Source organism: Abramis brama, assembly GCF_963993115.1.
Source record: "Abramis brama genome assembly, chromosome: 18".
NCBI classification, from domain to species: domain Eukaryota; kingdom Metazoa; phylum Chordata; class Actinopteri; order Cypriniformes; family Leuciscidae; genus Abramis; species Abramis brama.
Genome location: NC_139980.1, coordinates 2382997 through 2404081, shown reverse-complemented (window position 1 = coordinate 2404081; position 21085 = coordinate 2382997). Strand labels below are relative to the sequence as shown.

At 38.0% G+C, this 21085-nt stretch overlaps 1 protein-coding gene across 2 annotated transcripts in view; it reads right to left on the bottom strand.

Moving 5' to 3' along the window:
• Nucleotides 1–21085, bottom strand: part of tab2 (TGF-beta activated kinase 1 (MAP3K7) binding protein 2) — a 41264-nt gene that overhangs the window by 4831 nt on the left and 15348 nt on the right. For both annotated transcript variants that reach the window (XM_084090246.1, XM_084090247.1), the window contains exons 2-5: nt 10528–10701; nt 5238–6822; nt 4224–4384; nt 2973–3066 (exon numbers count right to left, since the gene is read on the bottom strand). In XM_084090246.1, coding sequence (XP_083946372.1) covers nt 2973–3066; nt 4224–4384; nt 5238–6822; nt 10528–10629 — 1942 coding nt within the window. In that variant the 5' untranslated portion in view covers nt 10630–10701. The remainder of the gene's footprint in view (nt 1–2972; nt 3067–4223; nt 4385–5237; nt 6823–10527; nt 10702–21085) is intronic.

The following is a 21085-nucleotide window of genomic DNA, read 5'->3' as shown; positions in this document are numbered from 1 at the left end:
TTGCTACTTTAATGTAGCTTAATAATCCCAATAATCTTTTTATTTATAACAACAGCAGTAATGTTAACAATAGGCAAAATAAGTGTACAAAATCTGATGTTTTCAAATGGAAAACATAAATAAGACCAGGGAACCGATCAACTTCACATAAATATAAGCATTCGTTTCAAACTACAGTTTTAAAAGGTTTATGTGTTGTTTAATAGGCTAATGAGTGAAGAGAATGGAATACGCTGGAATATTCCCTGGAATATGCATACATTGTCAGAAAATTAAACAATGAATACATCACAATTACTAAGTCCATCTCATCTGGCATGTTATTAGAATTATTATTAATGTTTTTGTCAGTCTAGATTATTAAATACCTGCTGACAGAGTGCTGTTTCATTTACTGTATGCGTTTACACAGAACTTCTCTCACAGCGATAATTGATTTATACATAACTGACATTATTTAGATGTTTAATACAAAATAAAGATTATAAATGTTAATATAATTTAAGGAGTTTTAAACGAGCGGATCATGTTAAAAGCTGCATACGGCGGCCATGTGGAGCATCTGAGCATCAACCCGGGCGGGGAGTGAACGAGACTATGAATGCGACTACGAGACTAATGATAAGCATAGACAAAAGAAAAAGATAATTAAATTCAGAGGTTTTATTTCCAACATGCACTCATTCATGGCTGTTTTATTTAATTCATGTAAAGTTACATATTTATTGGGACATGACTTGACGGATTACCTGACTTAAAACTACATAAAGCATTTATGTGACATCTAATTTGGGCATCAATGGCTGTTATGTTAAAGTTTATTAATTAAGGGGGGCCAGTTATTTTGCCTTTGAACATTGACGACTCGTCTCCCCTCAGACGCAGTGCTTTAAAGGGGTCATCGGATGCAAAATTCACTTTTATATGGTGTTTGCATATACATGTGTCTTTGCAGTATGTGGACACAACCACCATACAATGAAACAAATCCATTTTTTTTTTTTAAATCCTGAAAAAGCCTAAACACTCTCAATAATCAAGGCGTTTGGATTTTCTGAGCAATATGATGTCATATTGCTCATGCTCCGCCCACGACCACTGACGGACTGTCTCGTATTAGCATATTTACGCCCTCAGACATTTGTGTATACTGTCCATAGATATCATATAAACGCTAGATGTCTTATGGCGCAGTAACTTCCGGCATCACCGTTCGGCCATCTTGTCTCAGTGAAGCTGTGAATTAAGGTGAATGATCAGCACACACACAAATCCTCTTATCTCGCTGAAATCTTGACGGATTTACAAACGGTTTGGTTTCTTACAAACGTTATTAACGTGGCTATAATTCAGAATGCTTGAACATGTATGTTATAATTTTTCATATGTATGCAGTATATGTATGCAGTGTCATAACTACATCTCTGACGTTTATAACAAACCAAACCGTTTGAAAATCGGTAGAAAATTTAGCAAGTTATGGTTATTTAAAAGTACATGCACCATTAAACGAGTGAGCGAGAACACTGTGGCAAGATGGCCGCCACGTGCGGACGTCGACCTCCATTGGCCAGCAGCGCGCACGAGACATCTAGCCTTTATATATGATATCTATGTATACTGTCCACCAAGGCAGCACTTTACGTGTCTTGTGTCGACACCATGGAAGAGAGGGGTGGGGTGAGCAGTTACTCATTATCATTTAAAGAGACATGCACCGAAACGGGTCGCTGTGACCAGAGCTGTTTTTGAGGAGGTAAAAAGGGTGTTTTACACAACCATTGAGGAATTTTAACCAAAGTATGTTATAAACTTTACATGAAGACCCTAAAGCAGGGGTGCCCAACCCTGCTCCTGCCGATCGACTGTCCTGCACAGTTTATCTCCAACCCTAATCAAACACCTGCCTTTCATTTTCAGGCGATCCTGAAGACGTTAATTAGTTGCTTCAGGTGTGTTTGATTAGGGTTGGAGATGAACTGTGCAGGACAGTTGATCGGCAGGAGCAGGGTTGGGCACCCCTGCCCTAAAGAATCATACCAATTTGTGGAAAACGGGCATCCGATGACCACTTTAATGGTGGTCTTGTGTGTGATTCTCAAAACATCCACAAGATGGCGCCATTTATTGATGACTTTGATATTCACATTTAGTCTCATTGCAAAACGTTTAATTGTAGCTGAATATCATGAACACAAATCAACAGGCTAAAGAACACTTACACAAGGAACGTTTGCCTGTTGTTTAAAAATACCATAGAAAAACAACTAGCCTAACTAATATAAATTTCAAGCATTATTAAAGACAAGTAAACACTCAGTAATTAAAAAAGAACAAATAAAAAAATAGCAAATCGCAAAAAATAGATACAACTGAACAAAGATACGATTGAAATAAATAGTTATTGAGGTACAGAAACTGTAATAAAACATAAAATAACACTGCACTTTATAAATAAAATATACATTACAAATATATTTACAAAAGTTATTCAGCCAAGAACAAGTGAATTTTCTCTGTCTTTTGTTGTTTGATTAGTGTTATTATAGAGACGGCAGCAGGAATATTAGGCTGCTGTCACTTTAAGAGTTTCACAGATCCAATATTCTGTTACACGTGTGTGTGCGTCACTGAAAACAGAGCGCGAGTCGCTTCACGCTTGAATGGTTTAAAGTCATATTGAAATGCTCACAAAGGAATCGATATCCGTATCAAGTATCCGATTCCTGACCACAAGTATTCGATTCCAGAATTGGAATTGATTATCGATTCTCTACCCTACTTACTACACTTTTAAGACGCTATGCACTCAAACTTCTGCGCTTCTGAACAACACTGATATTTGAGTTATTCTGTAATTTATCAACTTAAAAGTAATTGGTAAAATTTAAAAAAATTATTCTGTCTGGAGCCCCGTAATGCCACACCAGGACATATCCTGAAAAGCTGCGGAAAACTAGCATGGTACTCACCTCGTGTCTGAAGGAGGTCAATCTCTTTGGTTAAACAATCAATATCGATCTGTAGAAGCCTATTCTTACACCTCAGTTGTTGCATCTCCTCAATCTGAAAATAAAGAAATAAAAAAAAAAACATAAGTGGAAGTGTTCAAAAGTGCATTGTGTTTATCTATTATAAAATACAAAATTACATACAAAATTAATGGTCTACCATTCGTTTGTTACTTTGCATTAAGTCCGCCATGGCATTAAGCTCATATTGGATCGACATGATGTAACAATTATTTTTTTAGGCCAAAATATTGAGACCTCACTTAAACTAATGAGACCCACTTACCCACTTATAATCCGTAAAAGCATCTCTATGACTTGCTCTCTGATGCAACATACATAGAATATTTACACTTTTCAGCGTATTTGAAAACAATCATTATCCAATTAAGTAAAGAATCATAATTATAATCAGTGTTGTCAGAGCAAATGTTAGCACATCTAATGTAGAGTTAAGTGTGTTAGCGAAGGCTGTTGCGATAACCGCAATACAGCGATACTGACAAAGCCAAATGCAGAGGAATGCAAGCAACCGCCGCAACACCGATGCTCATAAGGCTATGCTCTTCTTGTTTAACACTTCATGCATGTGTATTGAATGTCAAATAAGTTGATAATGATAAAAAGAGTGAAGAATGTTTTTTATTCCGCCAACTTGCTCTTTTTTGTCTACAATTGTGATTTGTACAGAAGTTCAGTGGATTTGCACTAAACAAGCCTAAACAGACGATTAACTGCGTCAGTCCTTCTATAGGTCAAGTCATATGTTTGTGAAAAAAATACGCCTGTCATGTCCGAAGAGGAAAGCGAAATCTTTGTCATAGCATCCGGTCAACATTTAAGGGTATCGTGGCATCCGTAGTCGTAATTGTGATTAAACTCAATTGATTGTGCAGCCCTAGTTTCAGTTGTTCTTGGTCGGTTCTCGTTTTTGCATTGTGTGGTTTGCGTTATTCTCCTCTGCGTTCATTCAGAGTGTTTGGATTATTAATAAACCCTGTCTTGGAATCTCCTTCATCTTCGTGGCTGCTGATCACATCGTAACATTTATTTGTATGGCTATAAAATAAAATAAATGAATTAAGAAAAAAAAAAAGGCAATAATACAGCATATCGCGATACTGAGCCACTCAAAATCACTGCAAGAGAAAGTCCTTCACCGTGACAGCCCTAGTCAGAGAGTAAGAGAAATGAAGAGGTACATTAACGTACAGATGGTATCTGACAGACTGAGTTGGAGCGCTGCAGTCGTCTCCTTGTGAGGTCATTTTCCATCTCGTTGACTTCCTCTTTCAGCTTCTCCAGCTTTCTCTTCTTCAGCTCTAATTCATGCCACAATCTCTCCATGCGTGCCCTCTGATGCACTAGCAAAGCTGTAAATACACACAAGTAATCATCAGATACATGCAAAATTTCATGTACAAAACTGATAACAAACATCTGATTAACTATTAAGTGTCTATGAAGTGATAAAACATTCAAACCCCATTTAGCATTCAGCTTCTTTCCATAATGTGAAATATTCAAATGAGTAAACAAAATATTTGTTAGGCAGGACTTGAGTTCATCAATCAGAAACTGACTAGACTATAAAATAAGGTGGTGAATGAGAGTTTGTGGTGGATTGTGGATTGTTACCCTTTCTCCTTCACCTACTTTAAAAAAAAAGCTTTTTAACCAGATGGAAACCGAAGCGACATTTTTTACAATTTACCAATATCAATATTGATGTTAAAAGGTAGAAAGAATGGTACTGAATATTCCTTTTAAACATGTAACTTTAAACATTTAATGTATGAAACTTCATAAAAGCACATGTATTTTGGTGCAGAAAATATGAATCATGACTGTATTTCAAAATACAACATTACTATTGACATTAATATGTAATCTTGTACTGGACAATAAAGAATATAAATTTCTTCAGAAACACAGGCCAAACTTGGGGTTATTTTTATTGGCAAAAGATCTGCTAACACTTTATTTCTGATGATCCCCAACAGACATCAGTAACTTTGCAATTATATGTCAACTTATTCTACCCACCCTAACCTAACCCTCTACTAATACTCTAATGAAAGTTAGTTGACATGTAGTTGCAAAGTTACTTTTAGTTAGTAGAAAGTCTAAAGTGGACTCAAAATAAAGCATGAGGCACCATTCGCAAAGCATTTAAAAGAATGACACAGCTCCAGTTACCAGAACCAATACAAGAGATGAACGTACCTTGTGTGTATGCAGCGTCGTCTGCACCCATGCTGAGTCTGCGAGGCTCTGAGCTTTTGTCCCGGTGAGGTGAAAGTGGGTCAGACTGGTACAGGGGATCCGGCTCCGCGTAATGGTGATCGCCAGGTAGACTGAGCAGGTTAGTTGGTTCAAACGTTGGCGATACCACTCCAGGAGACACAGCTGGTGGTTTATTGGGGGAGACAGTGATTTTAAAGGTGTATTTGGTGTTGGGCTGCGTTACCACCACACGAGGAGACGTGGCAGTGCCTCCAGCTGCCACAGAGGGACGAGATTTGGGTGGGTGGTGGTGTATATATGCAGGTCCCATGCTCACCTGGCTTCCTAAAGCCCGCAGACCAGCAGAACCCTGAAGCGTTGGATTGGCCGAGATATAGACTGTAGGCGGGTTTCTTCCCCCTCCATCATCAGCTGATGTGTTTGCAGAAATATAGAACTTGGGCTGCGAGCGAGGGGTGTTGGGAACAATGGCGCATTCGTCAGATGGGGTGGTAGCAGCAGTGGGTGGGGACGCAGAGATATACACCGTGGGCTGGCTGCGACTGAGCCCAGATCCTCCGATTGAGATGGGGGCAGAGGGACCCGTGCTGGCAGCCAGAGAAGACGACGAGGGACAGGACGAAGATGTGGAGCTACAGGTGGCTCGTGGGGAAGAGCCCGAGCGCAGGAGCGTAGCGGTGGCCGTGCTCGAACCACCAGCCCCCCTCTGTGGAGACTCCAACTTGATCTCAATCTGATTCTTCCGAGGCCCAGTTGAGATGTTCTGGATGTTATACTGGCTAAAGGAGGCAGCAGACGAGCATGAGGAAGGCGAAGGTGACGAAGAGGAAGCCTGTGACGCCACGGCCGAGGGGATGGAGGGGGCTTGGGTGTTGGTGGGTGAACTTATAGGCATGTATACGTGTGAGGTTTGATGCTGGCTGCCGCTCCATGAACTCTGGGAAGCTGCAGGATGAGTGATCTGATAGATCTGCTGGGTAGGCTGGGAGGTGGGACTGTACTGCGCTCGTCCTTGTACCTGTCGCGTCGAGCCTGGCTGGGTCACGTATGGGCGAATGTAGATGGAGTTTGGACTGTTCAGACCCGACTGAGGCCCTCCATGTATGTGCAGGGAGGTAGGTGTATTTCGGCCGGTGTTGGGTGCAAGCGTCACTGTGATCGGGTTGAAGCGCGGGGTTGGCGGTGGTCCGTGACCTTTGCCCCCAACCTGGTATAGGCCAAGGTGCTGAGGAGGCTGCGGCTTACGAGTGGACTCCATGCCAGCGAATGCACTGAGGCTTGTGGGCGTGTGTGAAGGCACAGATGGCGTTTCAGGCTGGTAGAACTCAGAGAGGGGAGACAGCACGTTTAAAGGCCCATCGCTCACACTGGGGGTGAGAGTCCTACTTCCATTCATCCTTACTACATCTCGCTGCACTGCACCATGGGTATTCTGAGAGACGCCGAGGTTGAGTTGGGTCATGTGATTGCGAAGATCTGTCAAACTCTGGCTGCCTTCACTATACAAAAAACCAGGACTCACCTTGGCCAGGTATTTGCAACATGCAGCCAAATCGTTGTTATTCTGAGGAAAGAAGAGCGAGACAAATCTGTCAGCTTCAGATATGTCTGGGGTAGAAGCTAAACTTAAAGATATACCCCTGGGGTAAGATGCCCCACCCCTTAGATTTGGTAGTGACAGACCCCAGTGGCATTTTGTTGCTGTTCATTTTATCATTTCATTTAATAATTATTATAATTCATGAGGATAATAATTCCAAGAATTACATTTCAAACATCATTACTCATTGTTCATCATACACCACAGGTCAACTGAACAACATCAGATGACAAATGCCTCTGTAGAGCATTTGGATGAGAAAACACCTGAGACTGCAAATTGTAAGCGTAGAAATATTGAGCACAACCCCAGGTTTCCCACATTGAATTACCTGTGCAATGAAGTCTGTGATTATCCTAGTAATTTGTTTAGACCTTTCCGATCTTTAGGACATTTAGATACATAAAGGAGTATTTTTTGTGGAATTGGCAGCAAAGCAGAGAATATTTCTGTGTGTCATAAGTGCCATCATGCAGCTAAGGTTAAAAATTAAACTCAGAATCAGGTATATAATTTTAAATGTTTAAGAATTGATTGAGAATCGTTGAGGGAAAAACAGTGATGCATCAAATAAATTTTTTTTCTCCCATTGCCAATCAGATATATCTTATATATTTTTGCAAAAATCTGATAAAAGCTGGAAAGTTTACCCTAGGAGACAACTTTTCCCAGTAGTGATTTTCAATTTCGTTCTATAATGAATTAATTAGCAAATGTTTGAATTTATTTCCTTTAAAATATATATTGGATGTTGTATCAGTGCAGTTATTCATCTCTAAATATAGTGCAAATATGATAAGTGCTAACTGGTCCTAATGGGTTATCTTCCATAATTGTGCCGTCTTTAACGTGAGCATGATATGGCTTTTGTAACTAATTTTACTTTCATAATTTGGCCTATTTCTGAATAAAATTTTGTTTTTGTTTTTTTCGATATCGGTGCCAAATCGATACTTTAAAAATGGTATTGGTGCCTAAATGGTGCCTGAACCGATACTTTAAGCCTCAAAATGATGGTGAATGACGAATGGCTTTTTATTAAATAAATAAATAAATAAAAATTCTTAAAATTTAATATATTAAAATTTTAAAGTAAATATAGTATACAAGTAGTCTAAATACAAAACTACATAAATTCACAATAAAACCTAAGCCACCTAACCCAAATACAATAATTTAACACTAAATAACAATACAGTACTAATAACAGCAAAGTAGTCTTTATTCGGTATGCCAAAAACCAGCTTTAAATTTCAGAAATTCTTTTTACATTATTTTACTTCTCTGGCAAAACACGACACCTCTCCTGACTTATTGCATGTCCTGCACAAGGTGAGAGTATTTTAGAACGCATCACTTTAAATGAGTTCGTCATGAAACCCCTCGTGGAAGAAGAACACCGTCATGTTTACAACTATGGTAATGAGCGCTCGTCAGGATCAACTGAAGGCTGGATTTTCAAAAGTATGTGAAGTTCGCGGCTCCATTGTTGCAGTCAATTTGCACGTTCTTGAATGAATCATTTATGAGATGTACGCTGGTCTGTTATTGTAGGGACATCGACTTTACATTTTCACACTAAACATGACACAGAAAAAAATGCATTGTGTTACATGTCAGTCAGTCAGTCCTTGGCTGATATTTTTATCCTTAAATACATGCAAGTGAATGTTTTTTGTCATTTAAGAAACCTTTATAATGATCATGATTCATGTTAGTTGATCTGGGCATCATATTAGTACGCATGCAGTTCAGAGAATTGAATCTGTCCGATTTAGGCCTACAACATATCAATTCATCCACTTCTCCCGAAATACATTAAAGTAAGTGTCTGGTGAAGTGTGAGAAGAATAGAGTAAATTTTATAGTTACCTACACAATGTGTACCTAAACACGTCATCAATTTATAATTGAAAGGATTGTTATTGCCGCTTCCATAGCCATCAGTGTGTATTTTACTAACTATAAATGTTGTTTTTCTAATACTTGTGTATTTAAATGTCTGAAACCTAAAATAAAGCTTATCTGGTTGAAAACACTGAATAGTTGTGATATATGACAGCGTTGAGCGCGTCTCTCTCTGGCTCAGCGCCAGCCAAAGCGCAAACGCAGATCTGAATTTAGAAGTTGATGATCACACGATCTGAACGTTCTAATCACACCAGTGTGAACGATCGATTGGAAATAATCCAAGATATTTTAAATGAACAAAGATATTTGCTTGACTGTTTTTCTACCCCCTCTTTCTACCACAATGACCATTTGGAGTTCCTAAGGCACAGAGGGGCTGATAGTGATCTAGGCCTGCAGGCCAAATGTTTGTACTTTGGGGGTCGATGAATTGTCACACCTTTAGTACAGTGGTGGAAGTGTAATTATCTGATTGGTCAGTTTGAATGTCTCACAGTTAGGTTTTAGTCACATGGTCAAGGAAAGGATAAAAGAAGATTGTAACTGTTGCTCTGTCTCTTTGATGCTCTGGCTCTCTTCTTCTCTGGGTCCCTTTCTTGGGGGCTCTCTTCTTATTCTTGGGGCTCTCTCCTTTTGCCTCCTCTTTTCTCTCTCTCTGGTAACATTTTACATGCTGGGTAAGATTAATGGTATAAGTTATCATCTCATACATCTATTTTGTAACTATTTTAAGTGTAACCATAACCATATTTTGTCATTAAACATTTATAATTACAACTAATGTGCTAACTAGTTTTGATTTGGTATTGACTTTGAAGTGCTACATATTGCAATACAATATCGTCACTCTCTATAGCAACGCTCTCCCACAAATATAAAGCTATTGTAGCTGCACTTATTTCCGTCATTGGTATAAGTGGCAGTGGGTGGTATAGACATGAAATGTGCAGTTTTCTATCATCTTGCTAATAACGTTTCTTTAGTCATTCGGCAGTTCTTGCAGCTTGAACCACTGCAGGAATTCCACCCTTACATAAGCGTCAAAGGGGTTAGCTAGCAATCACATGCGGTGGTGATGCTTCTTACGTCTGTTTCAGAGAACCAGAGGGCAAACATTTCACCCGACAGCTGAGGCATTTAAGTGGCACTGAAATGAGGCACCGAAATCTGCGTTTTGATTCGGTCCGGTTACATACCGTTTACTCAGGTACCGGTTCCATATTGGTATCGGGTTTCGGTACCCAACCCTAATGTCTAATATGTCCTAACTATATGTTAAGTTAATCATTAATTACAAGTATGTCCGTGCTTAACTAATGCATAATTCTGGACCCTTAAATAAAGTGTTACCAAAGTGTCTGCTCAAAGCAAATGCAAAAAAAAAAACCTACAATGCAAATGTAGTGTGAGATTTGATTTTATTCACCAGGAACGGGCTAGATTGTTGAAAGCCGTCTCTACATGACAGGTGGTTTGAAGGGAGGGGCTGTAAAATAACAGGGGTTAGTGACATCAGCGTAGAGTTGTGTCTGTATAACATGCATTGATGAATTTTGCGCAAATACACCAGGTATTGCATTAAGACAATAAACGGTGTCACTTTTGATTTCAAATTAACTTGTGACAAATTATTCTGGGTCGAGACGAATTTCAAAAGGATGTTCAAAGTACTTAGGCTTACAGAAACACATTTGATAATAACCCTTGTATAATTCGCTCACAGGACATGGATGGGGAAGTGGAGCGTGTCTAACTCACCTGTAGGACACACTCAGACACCACGTCCTCTGGAACTTCTGGAAACTTTTGCCGCAGGTGGTGCAGAACCTGGTTGTCAATCTGCTGGTTTCCCTGTGCCATTCGTCTACTGCCAAAACAGAACGGACTTGACCTCAGCACGCACGCGTCGCTCACCCACTATCTTAGCATCTTCTGCAATTAAAGAGAATACAGATATGCATATTTGTGAGACTGACTAACCAAATGAAAAGCACTGGAATTTTGCAACAGATGTAGTCCAATATATGAAGAGCTCTTTTCCAAAACGCGATAAACGGCATTTAAAAAAAAAAAATGAGTTTGTCATGTCATTTTGCTGTGTACTGAACTTATTCACTGCTCCATCAACGTTTCATGCCAAATCGCTATATTTCCTTGTTTAAAATGTACTGCAAGATGCAGTTCCTTTCCAAACTGCGATAAGCGCCAAACCTATTTTTAGCCTAAATGCGATACATCCTCTGGACTAATCAGAATTCTCTCTCACCCTCAAATCACTTGCGCGTATCGCGCCAGATGCTCAATTCGCCTCATTCGCGCCGCAGGACCTCCAGACGCACGTAAACGCATCTTTACATTGACTAAATATGAAAATCACTTGCGCCAGACGCTCTATTCGCGTTTGGTGTGAACGCCACTCACTCTCTCACTCACACAAGGTCATGTCGTGATTTGTTTTATGTAAAGTGGACAACGATTCTACTTTTTATGGGTTCGACGCTTTACTGAATGCCAATGTATTTATTACTGATTTTTATTTATTTATTTTTTTAAGACAAACCATCAATTTTTGGAAAAAAAATATGGATTTATAGCATTTAAAAAAAAAAAAAAAAAAAAATTAATTTATCCTCAACAATATTGTTGTTTGATTTAATAATCATTGTTCAACATGTTCAGACTGAGCCATAAAAACATTTTAACAGGATAAATTGAATATTCACAAAATGTGTGGGTCTAGGTAAAAAATTTAATTTTCCTGAAACTATTTAAATGGATTTATAGCGTTTTGGAAAATAGCTCCTCATATAATTGGATGAACAACAGCCACTAATATCTTACTGTGCTTAGTTACTATGCTGATTTAATTTGCCAGTTTTCCCAACACTTTACACATTTAAAATGTTACAGATAACAAATTTCTTTTTCTGAGCAATCTCTTGGAATGATCAGAATTAGGCATTTATGAGTGCAATGCTGTACAACAATACAACTAATCTTACTGTTATGGTAAAATGTTCCAACATTTATAACGATCAAAATATTCTAAGGACACAGATTACAAATACAATCATTAAAGGAGTAGTTTAGTCTTTAGTCATCTAAATGTACTGGGATTACAAACCTTACCTACACAACACAGTTTGTGGAACAAGAAATGCCAGTGCTGTACCTGTGAAGGTAACATAATTAACACTGGCAACCTTCCCAAAGAGATTTTGCTCAACTGGAGGTTTACAAATCAACCAAACTAGCAGAAACTGCCTGAGAACAGAAGGCAGAAACTATAAAACTGAAAACTACAGAGATACTACAACTCTGGACTACAACAAACACAGTTTGTTACAACAAAGCCAGCAAAAGTTTCTGCAATGTTGCAAAACTTCAGGAAGAATTTAAGAGAACTAAAGAAGAACTAGCCTATTACTGAATGAATGCAGGACAATGTATTAAAAAAAGGCCAAACTAGATTGCAAGGCTAGAAAATATATGGTTACAGTTACATAAAGTTTGAAACATCAATGATGGCTGTGGCATAGGCTGGGTTCAAAACACACAAGAGCTGTCAATCTCACTAGCTGACTTGAAACAAGTAGATCTTGGTCATGTGACGTCTCCTGACTGCGTCGAAATATCGCCCTCTCCTGTCAGATGTCTGTCACACTCACCAAAGCTCCATTCACACTAGAGGATGGATACCCGACCCGAGCCCGACCCGCACTCTAATTCACACAGGGGTTTGATCCAGAATATTGCCAGGAAGTATGTAAAAACAAAGAGCATATTTCCATAGGAATATACACATGATTACTGCTGAAAACTACTGAAAAAAAGCCCCTTAACATTTTACAAAGTAACAGTAGACCCATCACAATATTAAAATACACATTTAACATATTGCAAGGAAACTGTAATCCGTTATAAAGCCGTAAAATACTGTTGTCAATGCAAACAATGAGGAACTTCTCTTTTTAGTTGGTCAAATCTCAGGTTTGGATAGCCTTTCTTCATACTGAATTCCCTTTCGGTGACTATACAGTATATTATTATTAATCAATGCAAACATATTTAGAATCAAATAGGGATGCACCAAAATTTCAGCTACCAACATTTCTGGCCAAAGTCAGTGACCAAAACAGACGTTTAATTAGCACTTTGTTACTTTTAATATGAAGCAAAGTTTCAACTTCACAATTCTGTCGATTTTATTATGAAATTCAAACAATAAACGTCGTTTTGGCGCTCTTTAATACGGTGTGACAGATATAGGCTATACAATGTCACTTAACATTATAAGAAAGCTATTCAATGACCATAAACTCATTAGTCAGCTAGAAAAAATAACTCTAGAGAACAGCATTTTGCTAAATATATGCACTGTATTACATATTCATTATATTTTTACTAAACTAGTGATGTCTTCATTATTTAATGTAGGTATGCTTGAATAAATGTGTCATAAAAACTAATTATTGCAGTTTATATGTTTATTTCACCAACAAACTGGAGTAGAAACAATTCTTAAACTATTTTGAAAATTATATAAAAACTGCCTTATGTGCAATTTAAATGTAGAACTCAGTTTTAGCTATTTGAGTGTTGATCATTAAATAAGTTTGATTAATTAATTGACTTAATTTATTTTCGGTATCGGTTTTCAGCCAAGTGCACGTTACACATTTAATAAAGTGCAGTTCAAGGGGTTCAGTTCAACCACATGCGATTTCATGTCATCTATACATTACACACCCCATCGCCAAATCATAGAAAAATTCAGTTAAGACAGTTGTATTCATCTTAACAATACACAACAAATCAATATACAGAAAAACAGATTTCTAAAATAAGGTATAGGCCACAAATCTGTGAGTACAGTTTGCAAAACTGAACAGGTGATGTTGTGTGATATTTAGTTACTGTAAGAAACTGTTCCAGCGGGTGGAGTTTACCGGTACTGAATATTACTCATCACCTGTGTATACTCCATTAACTGGAACAGATTTTCACTGGAACTGAATATTACATCCAAATATTGTTATGTAATCAATCAGCATATTGTTTTGTAACTTCACCTATTGGAACAGTATTTCACAATTTTTCACAGGAACTGAATATTACAAACAACTACTGCGAAAGAACGATTTACAAAACGACGATTGCGAAGCGTGCATGGATTATTAATTTGTTCACTGTTACCTTGTACGTATTTTTTTTTTTTTTTCTGTATAGTTTTATTTTGTTAATAAATTTGGCTTTCTCGTGTGTCCCTATTTTTGTGGCCTTTTGAGCCACGGGGCGAAACGGGTACGGATTGAAAAACCAAAGCAACTGTACGGTTTAGAAATCTGAGCACAGCTGAGACTTTTTCTCTGTGTGTGTGTGTGTGAGTGAGACGCCCTCTGGTGTTCAGATGGAGCAGCTTTTATTACCGATCAGCCGTGATGCACTGACAAGCTGCGCATAAAATAATCACAGCCTTTGCCAAATCGCGTGCGGTTTACTTTTGGCGTAGGATATTTATTTCCATCAAGGTCAGGCTGCGATGTCAAATGTAGGCCTATTCCCAGGAATGAGTGATGCGCTTTCCACTTTTAAAGTTTTATAAAACAAGTAAGATATGGCTTGAATGGTTTAAAAGCATTAGCAAGACTAAAAGCGCATCATATAAATGTAACGCCATGCAGCCAAAGGATGACAGAAAAAAACAGATGCTGCGTTAATTGTGTTAAATATTTACTTACCACTGAGACTTTTCCCATTTCTACCAGTAACGCTTATTCAACTTCCCGCGTCTACTACCTGCGCAGATATTGACGGCACAGCTGGGTTGTAGGTTGCCAGGTTGAGCTCACAAATGGGTTGAAATTTGTTGTGTTGATTGCGCGAGTAGGAAGGGTTTCATGCAAGATCTGGCAACTGGACAACCTTGGAATAATATATTGATGTGATTATTCATATAATTTTTACGTTTGGGCCATACAAATTACTGGAGTTTTACGGGAGAAATAACAAAACGGGAGGGGGGGCGGGAGATGGTGTGAAATACGGGAGACTCCCGGGGAAAACGGGTGTGTTGACAGGTATGGTGTAGAGTTACATTCAAGCTATTTTAGGGCATGAAGAATTTTGTACACAGGAAAATTTCCATGTAATCGCACTTAAATCGAGATGGCTTATGATTTTGAAATGGCAAAGGCTTTTATGCGCAGCTTGTCAGTGATGTACGGCTCGGTAAACTCTGCTCCATCTGAAAGCACTGTGAGTTTGAGTCACTTATAATGTGCATTTGAAAAAGCAACACGCGTCGAACATCTTTCCAAACATGAGAAGAATTTATGAACCTCTTGTCCAACAAAAGACAACATTTAATAACATGCTTTTACTCCAAACTCACTTCATTACGACAGTTGAGCTCCTCCTTCTGTGAGATGATGTGCTTCTGACACAGAATAAGGCAGTCGTGTGTTTATTAGTCATGTTTAATCAATCAAAGAGTTTCAATCTTGTGTTTATTCAGCTACAGCGATAGTATGATGCCCGATAGGGATTTCCTGGAATGATGTGCGTTATGGTACTTCTGCAGGGCATATTTGCTGTGTGCGTGTGTGTGTGTGTGTGAGTGAGACGCCCTCTGGTGTTCAGATGGAGCAGCTTTTATTACCGATCAGCCGTGATGCACTGACAAGTTGCGCATAAAATAATCACAGCCTTTGCCAAATCGCGTGCGGTTTCATTGCGATTAATTGTGCAGCCCTAATTTAAATACGTCATTTTGGTGATCAAAGAGGAGTTTTAAGGGATAAAATTATTGACTACAGGGGGACTTTAATGATCTAAAAAAAACACATAAAAAACAAAGCACTGTAGATTCAATCAGCGTCACATGTTCCTCAAATGTTTTTATAAATCACACAGAATAGGATAAAAATCAATAAATGCATTAAATTGCACGAAACATTTTTCACACTTTTATACATCAGTTAGTTTTAATCCTCGAGTCTGATTGGCTGAGCAAGAGTAGCTGATATAACAGCACTTCTGCTTTGCACTGTTTATCACTCCGCTGGTCTGTGTTAGCACACTCCCTTCAAGTTAACCAGAGAATAAAAGGGAAAACCACAGCAGTCAAGTGATGGAGAAGGATCTCCAGCTCTGTTTATGGCAAACCGATTTAGTTGCAGCGCTGGATGTGACATATAGGCCAATGCCTTTTATTGTTTTCCCAGTTTGCTAGTTCAAAGTCCCTTATCTGTTCTTTAGCAAGGTACATTATTATTCTGTTTGCACGGCACTTTAAATTTGGATAAGGTTGTCTAAAAAAAACATCCTTAAATGCTATAACACATATTGTCCTGAAGATGGCAGCATAGTTCACACTTTGTTACTAATAGTACACCCATTCATTTCAAAATACACGGATTAGCGTTACCTTATTACATACTTTAAAGGGTAACTCTCGCCAAAATGCAACCTAGGGTCTTCTTGTGAATCTACCCGAGGCGAACTTTCGTTTAAAAGCATAATTAGGATGGAAACGCCACTTTTAAGTTTGACCGTATTTTCGTTTTCGGTCAAATTGCCTTTTGAATGGGAGTGATTGGGGCACTTCTATGATAGCATCAAAAATCGCTATTTTTAAAACACTAAGAAGGCTCGACACAACATGAAACTTTGCTCGAAGTATCACCAGGGGCTCTACACATGAACTCCAGCATTGAGAACAGTGTTTGTGTACACAGTTTACTAAAAAGAAAGATTTTGAACAGCTCACTGTAGCTGTGTCCATCGGCATTTTGACAGTCAAAAATAGTCGATAGTATTTAAATGTAGGGGTGTGCCGGTTTCAGAATTGGTGATGACGGTTATGACGTGAGTCAAATGTGACGGTTCGTAACATAACCGTCGTCGGGGGGGGGCTGGGGTGGTGCGACGTTCGTCTGTTATAGGACAACTTAGTTTGAATAAAATTAATATTTGTGTAGTGTTCAATGTTGTTATCAATAGAGATACGCGGATGGGGTATTATTTCATCCGCATCACATAACTCATCATCCGCACCAACGTTTTTTGACCAGATTTCAAAGCCGCACCCGCCCGCCATCCGCTGATTGTTTTGCGGTCTATGGACGATGCAATGCTCTGCTGATGCGAGTCGCAAGAAAGCCCTTGTCTGTTCTAGAAAGGATGCAGCAAAGATATTTAATGCTAATGTATGAGGCATAGGCCTACGCTGAGTTTCATTCATTTACGATGAGATGCGCTCTAGTTCAACTTCACAATACAATGCAATGCAAGTGAACGCGGCGCATCAGAGCCTCAATGTAACGGTTATTATATTGTCTCCTATATTTGCTTTTTATTTATTAAATACATGCAATTGGTTGATGAAACATTTATTAAAATTAAGATACAATTTGTACAAAACGAAATTCACTTTAAAGAAAGGCTTTCTACAAAGCAAACCTTAATGAAGTGGTAAAAATCATGTCTGACGATTTAAAAAACAAAACTTCATTAAGTGGTAAAAACCATGTCTCCTGATTGCAAATGTTCATTGCTAATGTTTATTATTGCAAATGTTTTTCTTTGTTTAATAAATCTCATAATGATGGCACATCACTATATCATAGCTTTTATTTCTATCTCAAATGATTGGCGGTCGGTCAAGGGGTACTTGGCAAAGAATCAAATACAGTTGGAAACGACGTAGACCATTAATAACACAGACTGTTAACAATTGTTTTTAATTAGTATTTAAACATTCTCTATGATAAAAAATGTTTGTAAAAAATATTTTAATAACACGGTTTTGGCGGTTATAGAGTTGTAATGACAGTGTTCAACTATAACTGTCGGTCTCACGGTTATATACTAACCGTCACACCCCTATTTAAATGCACAATTGAATCTGAAAAGGCAATGATTGACAGTGATGTAACTATAGCAACAGACGGAACAAAACAATCTGATACTGTATGTCAAAATAGATCTGAGTTTTTCCACACCTAAAGATCGTTTGTTTTGTTCTGAAATGGATTTAATTTGTTACAATGTTGCATTTTCTTCTTGGTTCGGTTTGCTTTCTCAAGGCAACCTTTCAAAGCGTACCAAAATGTGTTCACGCAAGTAACTGAAAGTCATTTTCACGCTCAGATGTGAAAGCACCCTTATACAGTTTCCTGCTGTTTGCGCTTAATTCTCCTACATTGGTTCTTTATTTGTATTAAACAGCACACTTAATATTTATCCATTTCTGGTCATAATTTGGAGACTATGAACATATAAACCGATGTGTCGTGCTGTTTGCATCTATCACGCAGTAAAAATGCCTCTTCTCTGCACCCAAAACCTGTGGTCGTCTGTGGATGAGAACCTGAAACAAGGGCTGGTGGGACGTTGTCCTGCTTCACTTCACAGACGCGCTTACTTATATGACACTATTCATTTAGACAGCTCGTTCAGCACGTCACACGTCATTTACCACCATGCGAGCCACAAATTAAAGCTTGGCGAGCCGTGCAATGAGTAACACTGTAGAGAAGCACTGTAGAGAAGCACTGTCAGAGCATTTACATGTTTTCCCACTTCTCACAAATGTTACTGTTGTTAACGTACATCTGCACCTCAACTCAAACTCAATGCTTCGCTTTCAGACATGTGCATGAGACAAAATAAATAATATTGTTAGTGACAGCACTTAAGTCTCTGTCCGCGCCTCTTCCCCGGTGCTGGTGCCACTGCTCTCACATGTTAGTCTGAAAGAAAAACTTCCTGAGACACCGAGAGCACTCTTTATTTGTTTATTTATTCAGATTTACTTAGGCTTATTATTGCTTGTAATTTGTTTCTTTGTTATGATTGTATTACTGACTATTTATTTGTCTTCAATAAGCTTGCTTAGAGAGTGATGCAGAATTTTAGCTCATGTAAATTGGCACCCAATTGATAACTTCTATTAAAAAAGCTATGATTAACCTCCTATGCAGTTGTGAAAGTAGGGTTTTCTGTGGAGCTTCCACCATTTCACACTGTTTAAACACCCAAACTAATTTCAGCTATTAGCCCAGAGACCATTTCACTGCCTTAGTTATTGTATACATCTGTTGTGCAATCTGTTTTGGAAAAAGAAAGAGGGAGGACACAAATTAAAAAACAAGAGAGAGAAAAAAAAAAAGAAAGTAAATTCACTGGTTGCTCAATAGGAAATATTCTGTTTTCTACCCCGAGGCTAAAGAGGCCATTTTAGAGTTGCAAAACACAAGCAATGCAATTTTTATATAGTGCTTCTAATGCTTGGTTGTTTGAGATACACAGAGAACATCCATTCATCGCCCTCGGCAAAGCCACAGCTCAACGAAACGAGCCGCTGCCTTAACAAGACTCCAGTGGAGAGCCGTCTGCCACACCCACACAATGAACGACACAACAAGACTGAACAAAACATAAGCGCATCCCAAAATCTGTGATGTAGCCCAGGTCCAAAAATAGGCTAACACTTAAAAATAAGCCAAACATGAGCAAATTTAGAGGAAAAAAAAAAGTGCTTTGGTGAGTAAATAAAACTTGGTTAAAAACTGGTAACTTCATAACGAAAGGCATAATACACCGTTTAAGCCAAAAGGGAAGAATGATTATCTGACATTCACTGAGATATTTAAAATCAAAGACATAAACTAGGCCTACCTACTGAAGTATTCATCTGCCGCAACTCGTTCATACCACTTTTACCTTAGTGGAAATTTCAGGGGAAAAGTCCACACAATTGTGCAATACTCCTTGAACTTGTCCACCAACAACAAAAATGTCTGGATTGCGCTTGTTCATATAATGGCAGTGAATGGTGCCAAATGAACCAGGTTATATATTTTTATTTGCATTTAGCATGACATATTTTTCTCTCTCTCTCTGCTATCCATGAGCTTATCACAAAAAGGTCTGGTCTGCAAAAACGAATGGAGTTCAAAATCCAAAATCTTGTTTGAGCAATGTTTGTGTTGACATGTACATGCACCTCTCATCAGGTATGCATGTCTTCAAGTTACAAGCAGGTTAACCGTCATCACTTATTCCTTCCTTAACTCTAATATCTGCAGGGACAGCATTAAGCAGTGCATATGCCGCCCTTTCCTGTTTTAGTCACTGTTTAACAATTATCAGGTACATTTGTGCATAACCAATAGAGAAATATCTATAGCTAAAGTCAACCAATCTGAACAGCTGGTTTGAAAAACATTGGATTTAAGAAAAAAAAAAAAAGTGTTATCTTGAAGTGTGAAAAAAGAAAAAACAAACGTAAAAACACAATTTAGTGTGAACCATTACGCTATAATATGTATGATAATATATCAAAGACCTCTTGCTTAGTGAAGTCCTTAGATCTGATTCTGTTTTTGTTGGCCGTCAGGCAAATTAATAAAAAAAGTGACTCCCTTTGAGAAAACTATCACTTTACCAAAAACATGTATCCGTGTTTATTAACCATGTGTTTGGTTTGGAAAATAATGCTGAACGCACACTGAGCCTATTGTTGTCAGTACTTTAAAACAAGTATTCTAATGGCCATGTGTGTGATGAGGAAAATTATCCGTTTAGAAACGTACAAAACAAGTTTCTGTTTCCTTTTATTAATGTTTGTTATTTCCAATTAGTCCTCAAACCACTTGTTTTTAAATATTTCCAAATAAGTTTGTGTTTCACTTGATCAATATTCTGACATTAATGAATCAATATACCTTTCAACTTAAGTACAACTTGTGTTTTAATCAGCTAAGTTTGAAAGAAGACGTGAAGATGATCCAAGCGGTTTTGATTTTTGCACTGACTGTATTTGCACACAGTGGTTTAGCTAATGCTTTAGTGACTAGATAATAGGGCTGGGCAGTATGGCAAAAGTAAATATAGAAATAAAATAAAAATTACCTATTGTTCTTTATAATTCTTTTGCACTTTAATCTGTTTGAAACATTTGTTTCCTTTAAGCAGTTTTTGTGTTTATTTTTTATTGTATTTAAATGTTCAGAGTTATTTTATTAAACCTGTTAAAGTCCCCCTGTAGTCAATCATTGTATCCCTTAAAACTCATCTTTGATCACCAAAATTACATATTTAAATTACATATTTTTTGTCTTCATGCCTTAAATGATCTTCATTTCTTAATGCCTTTCTTCATGCCTTAAAATACAGTAGTCAACATTTGAAGTGGATCAAAACCTTTCATTAAATACATGAATTTTGAACAATACCCGTTCTGGTCTTAGGACAATTTTGATGAACTTTTTTGATCAGATCCACTTCAAATGTTGACTACTGTAGCTTG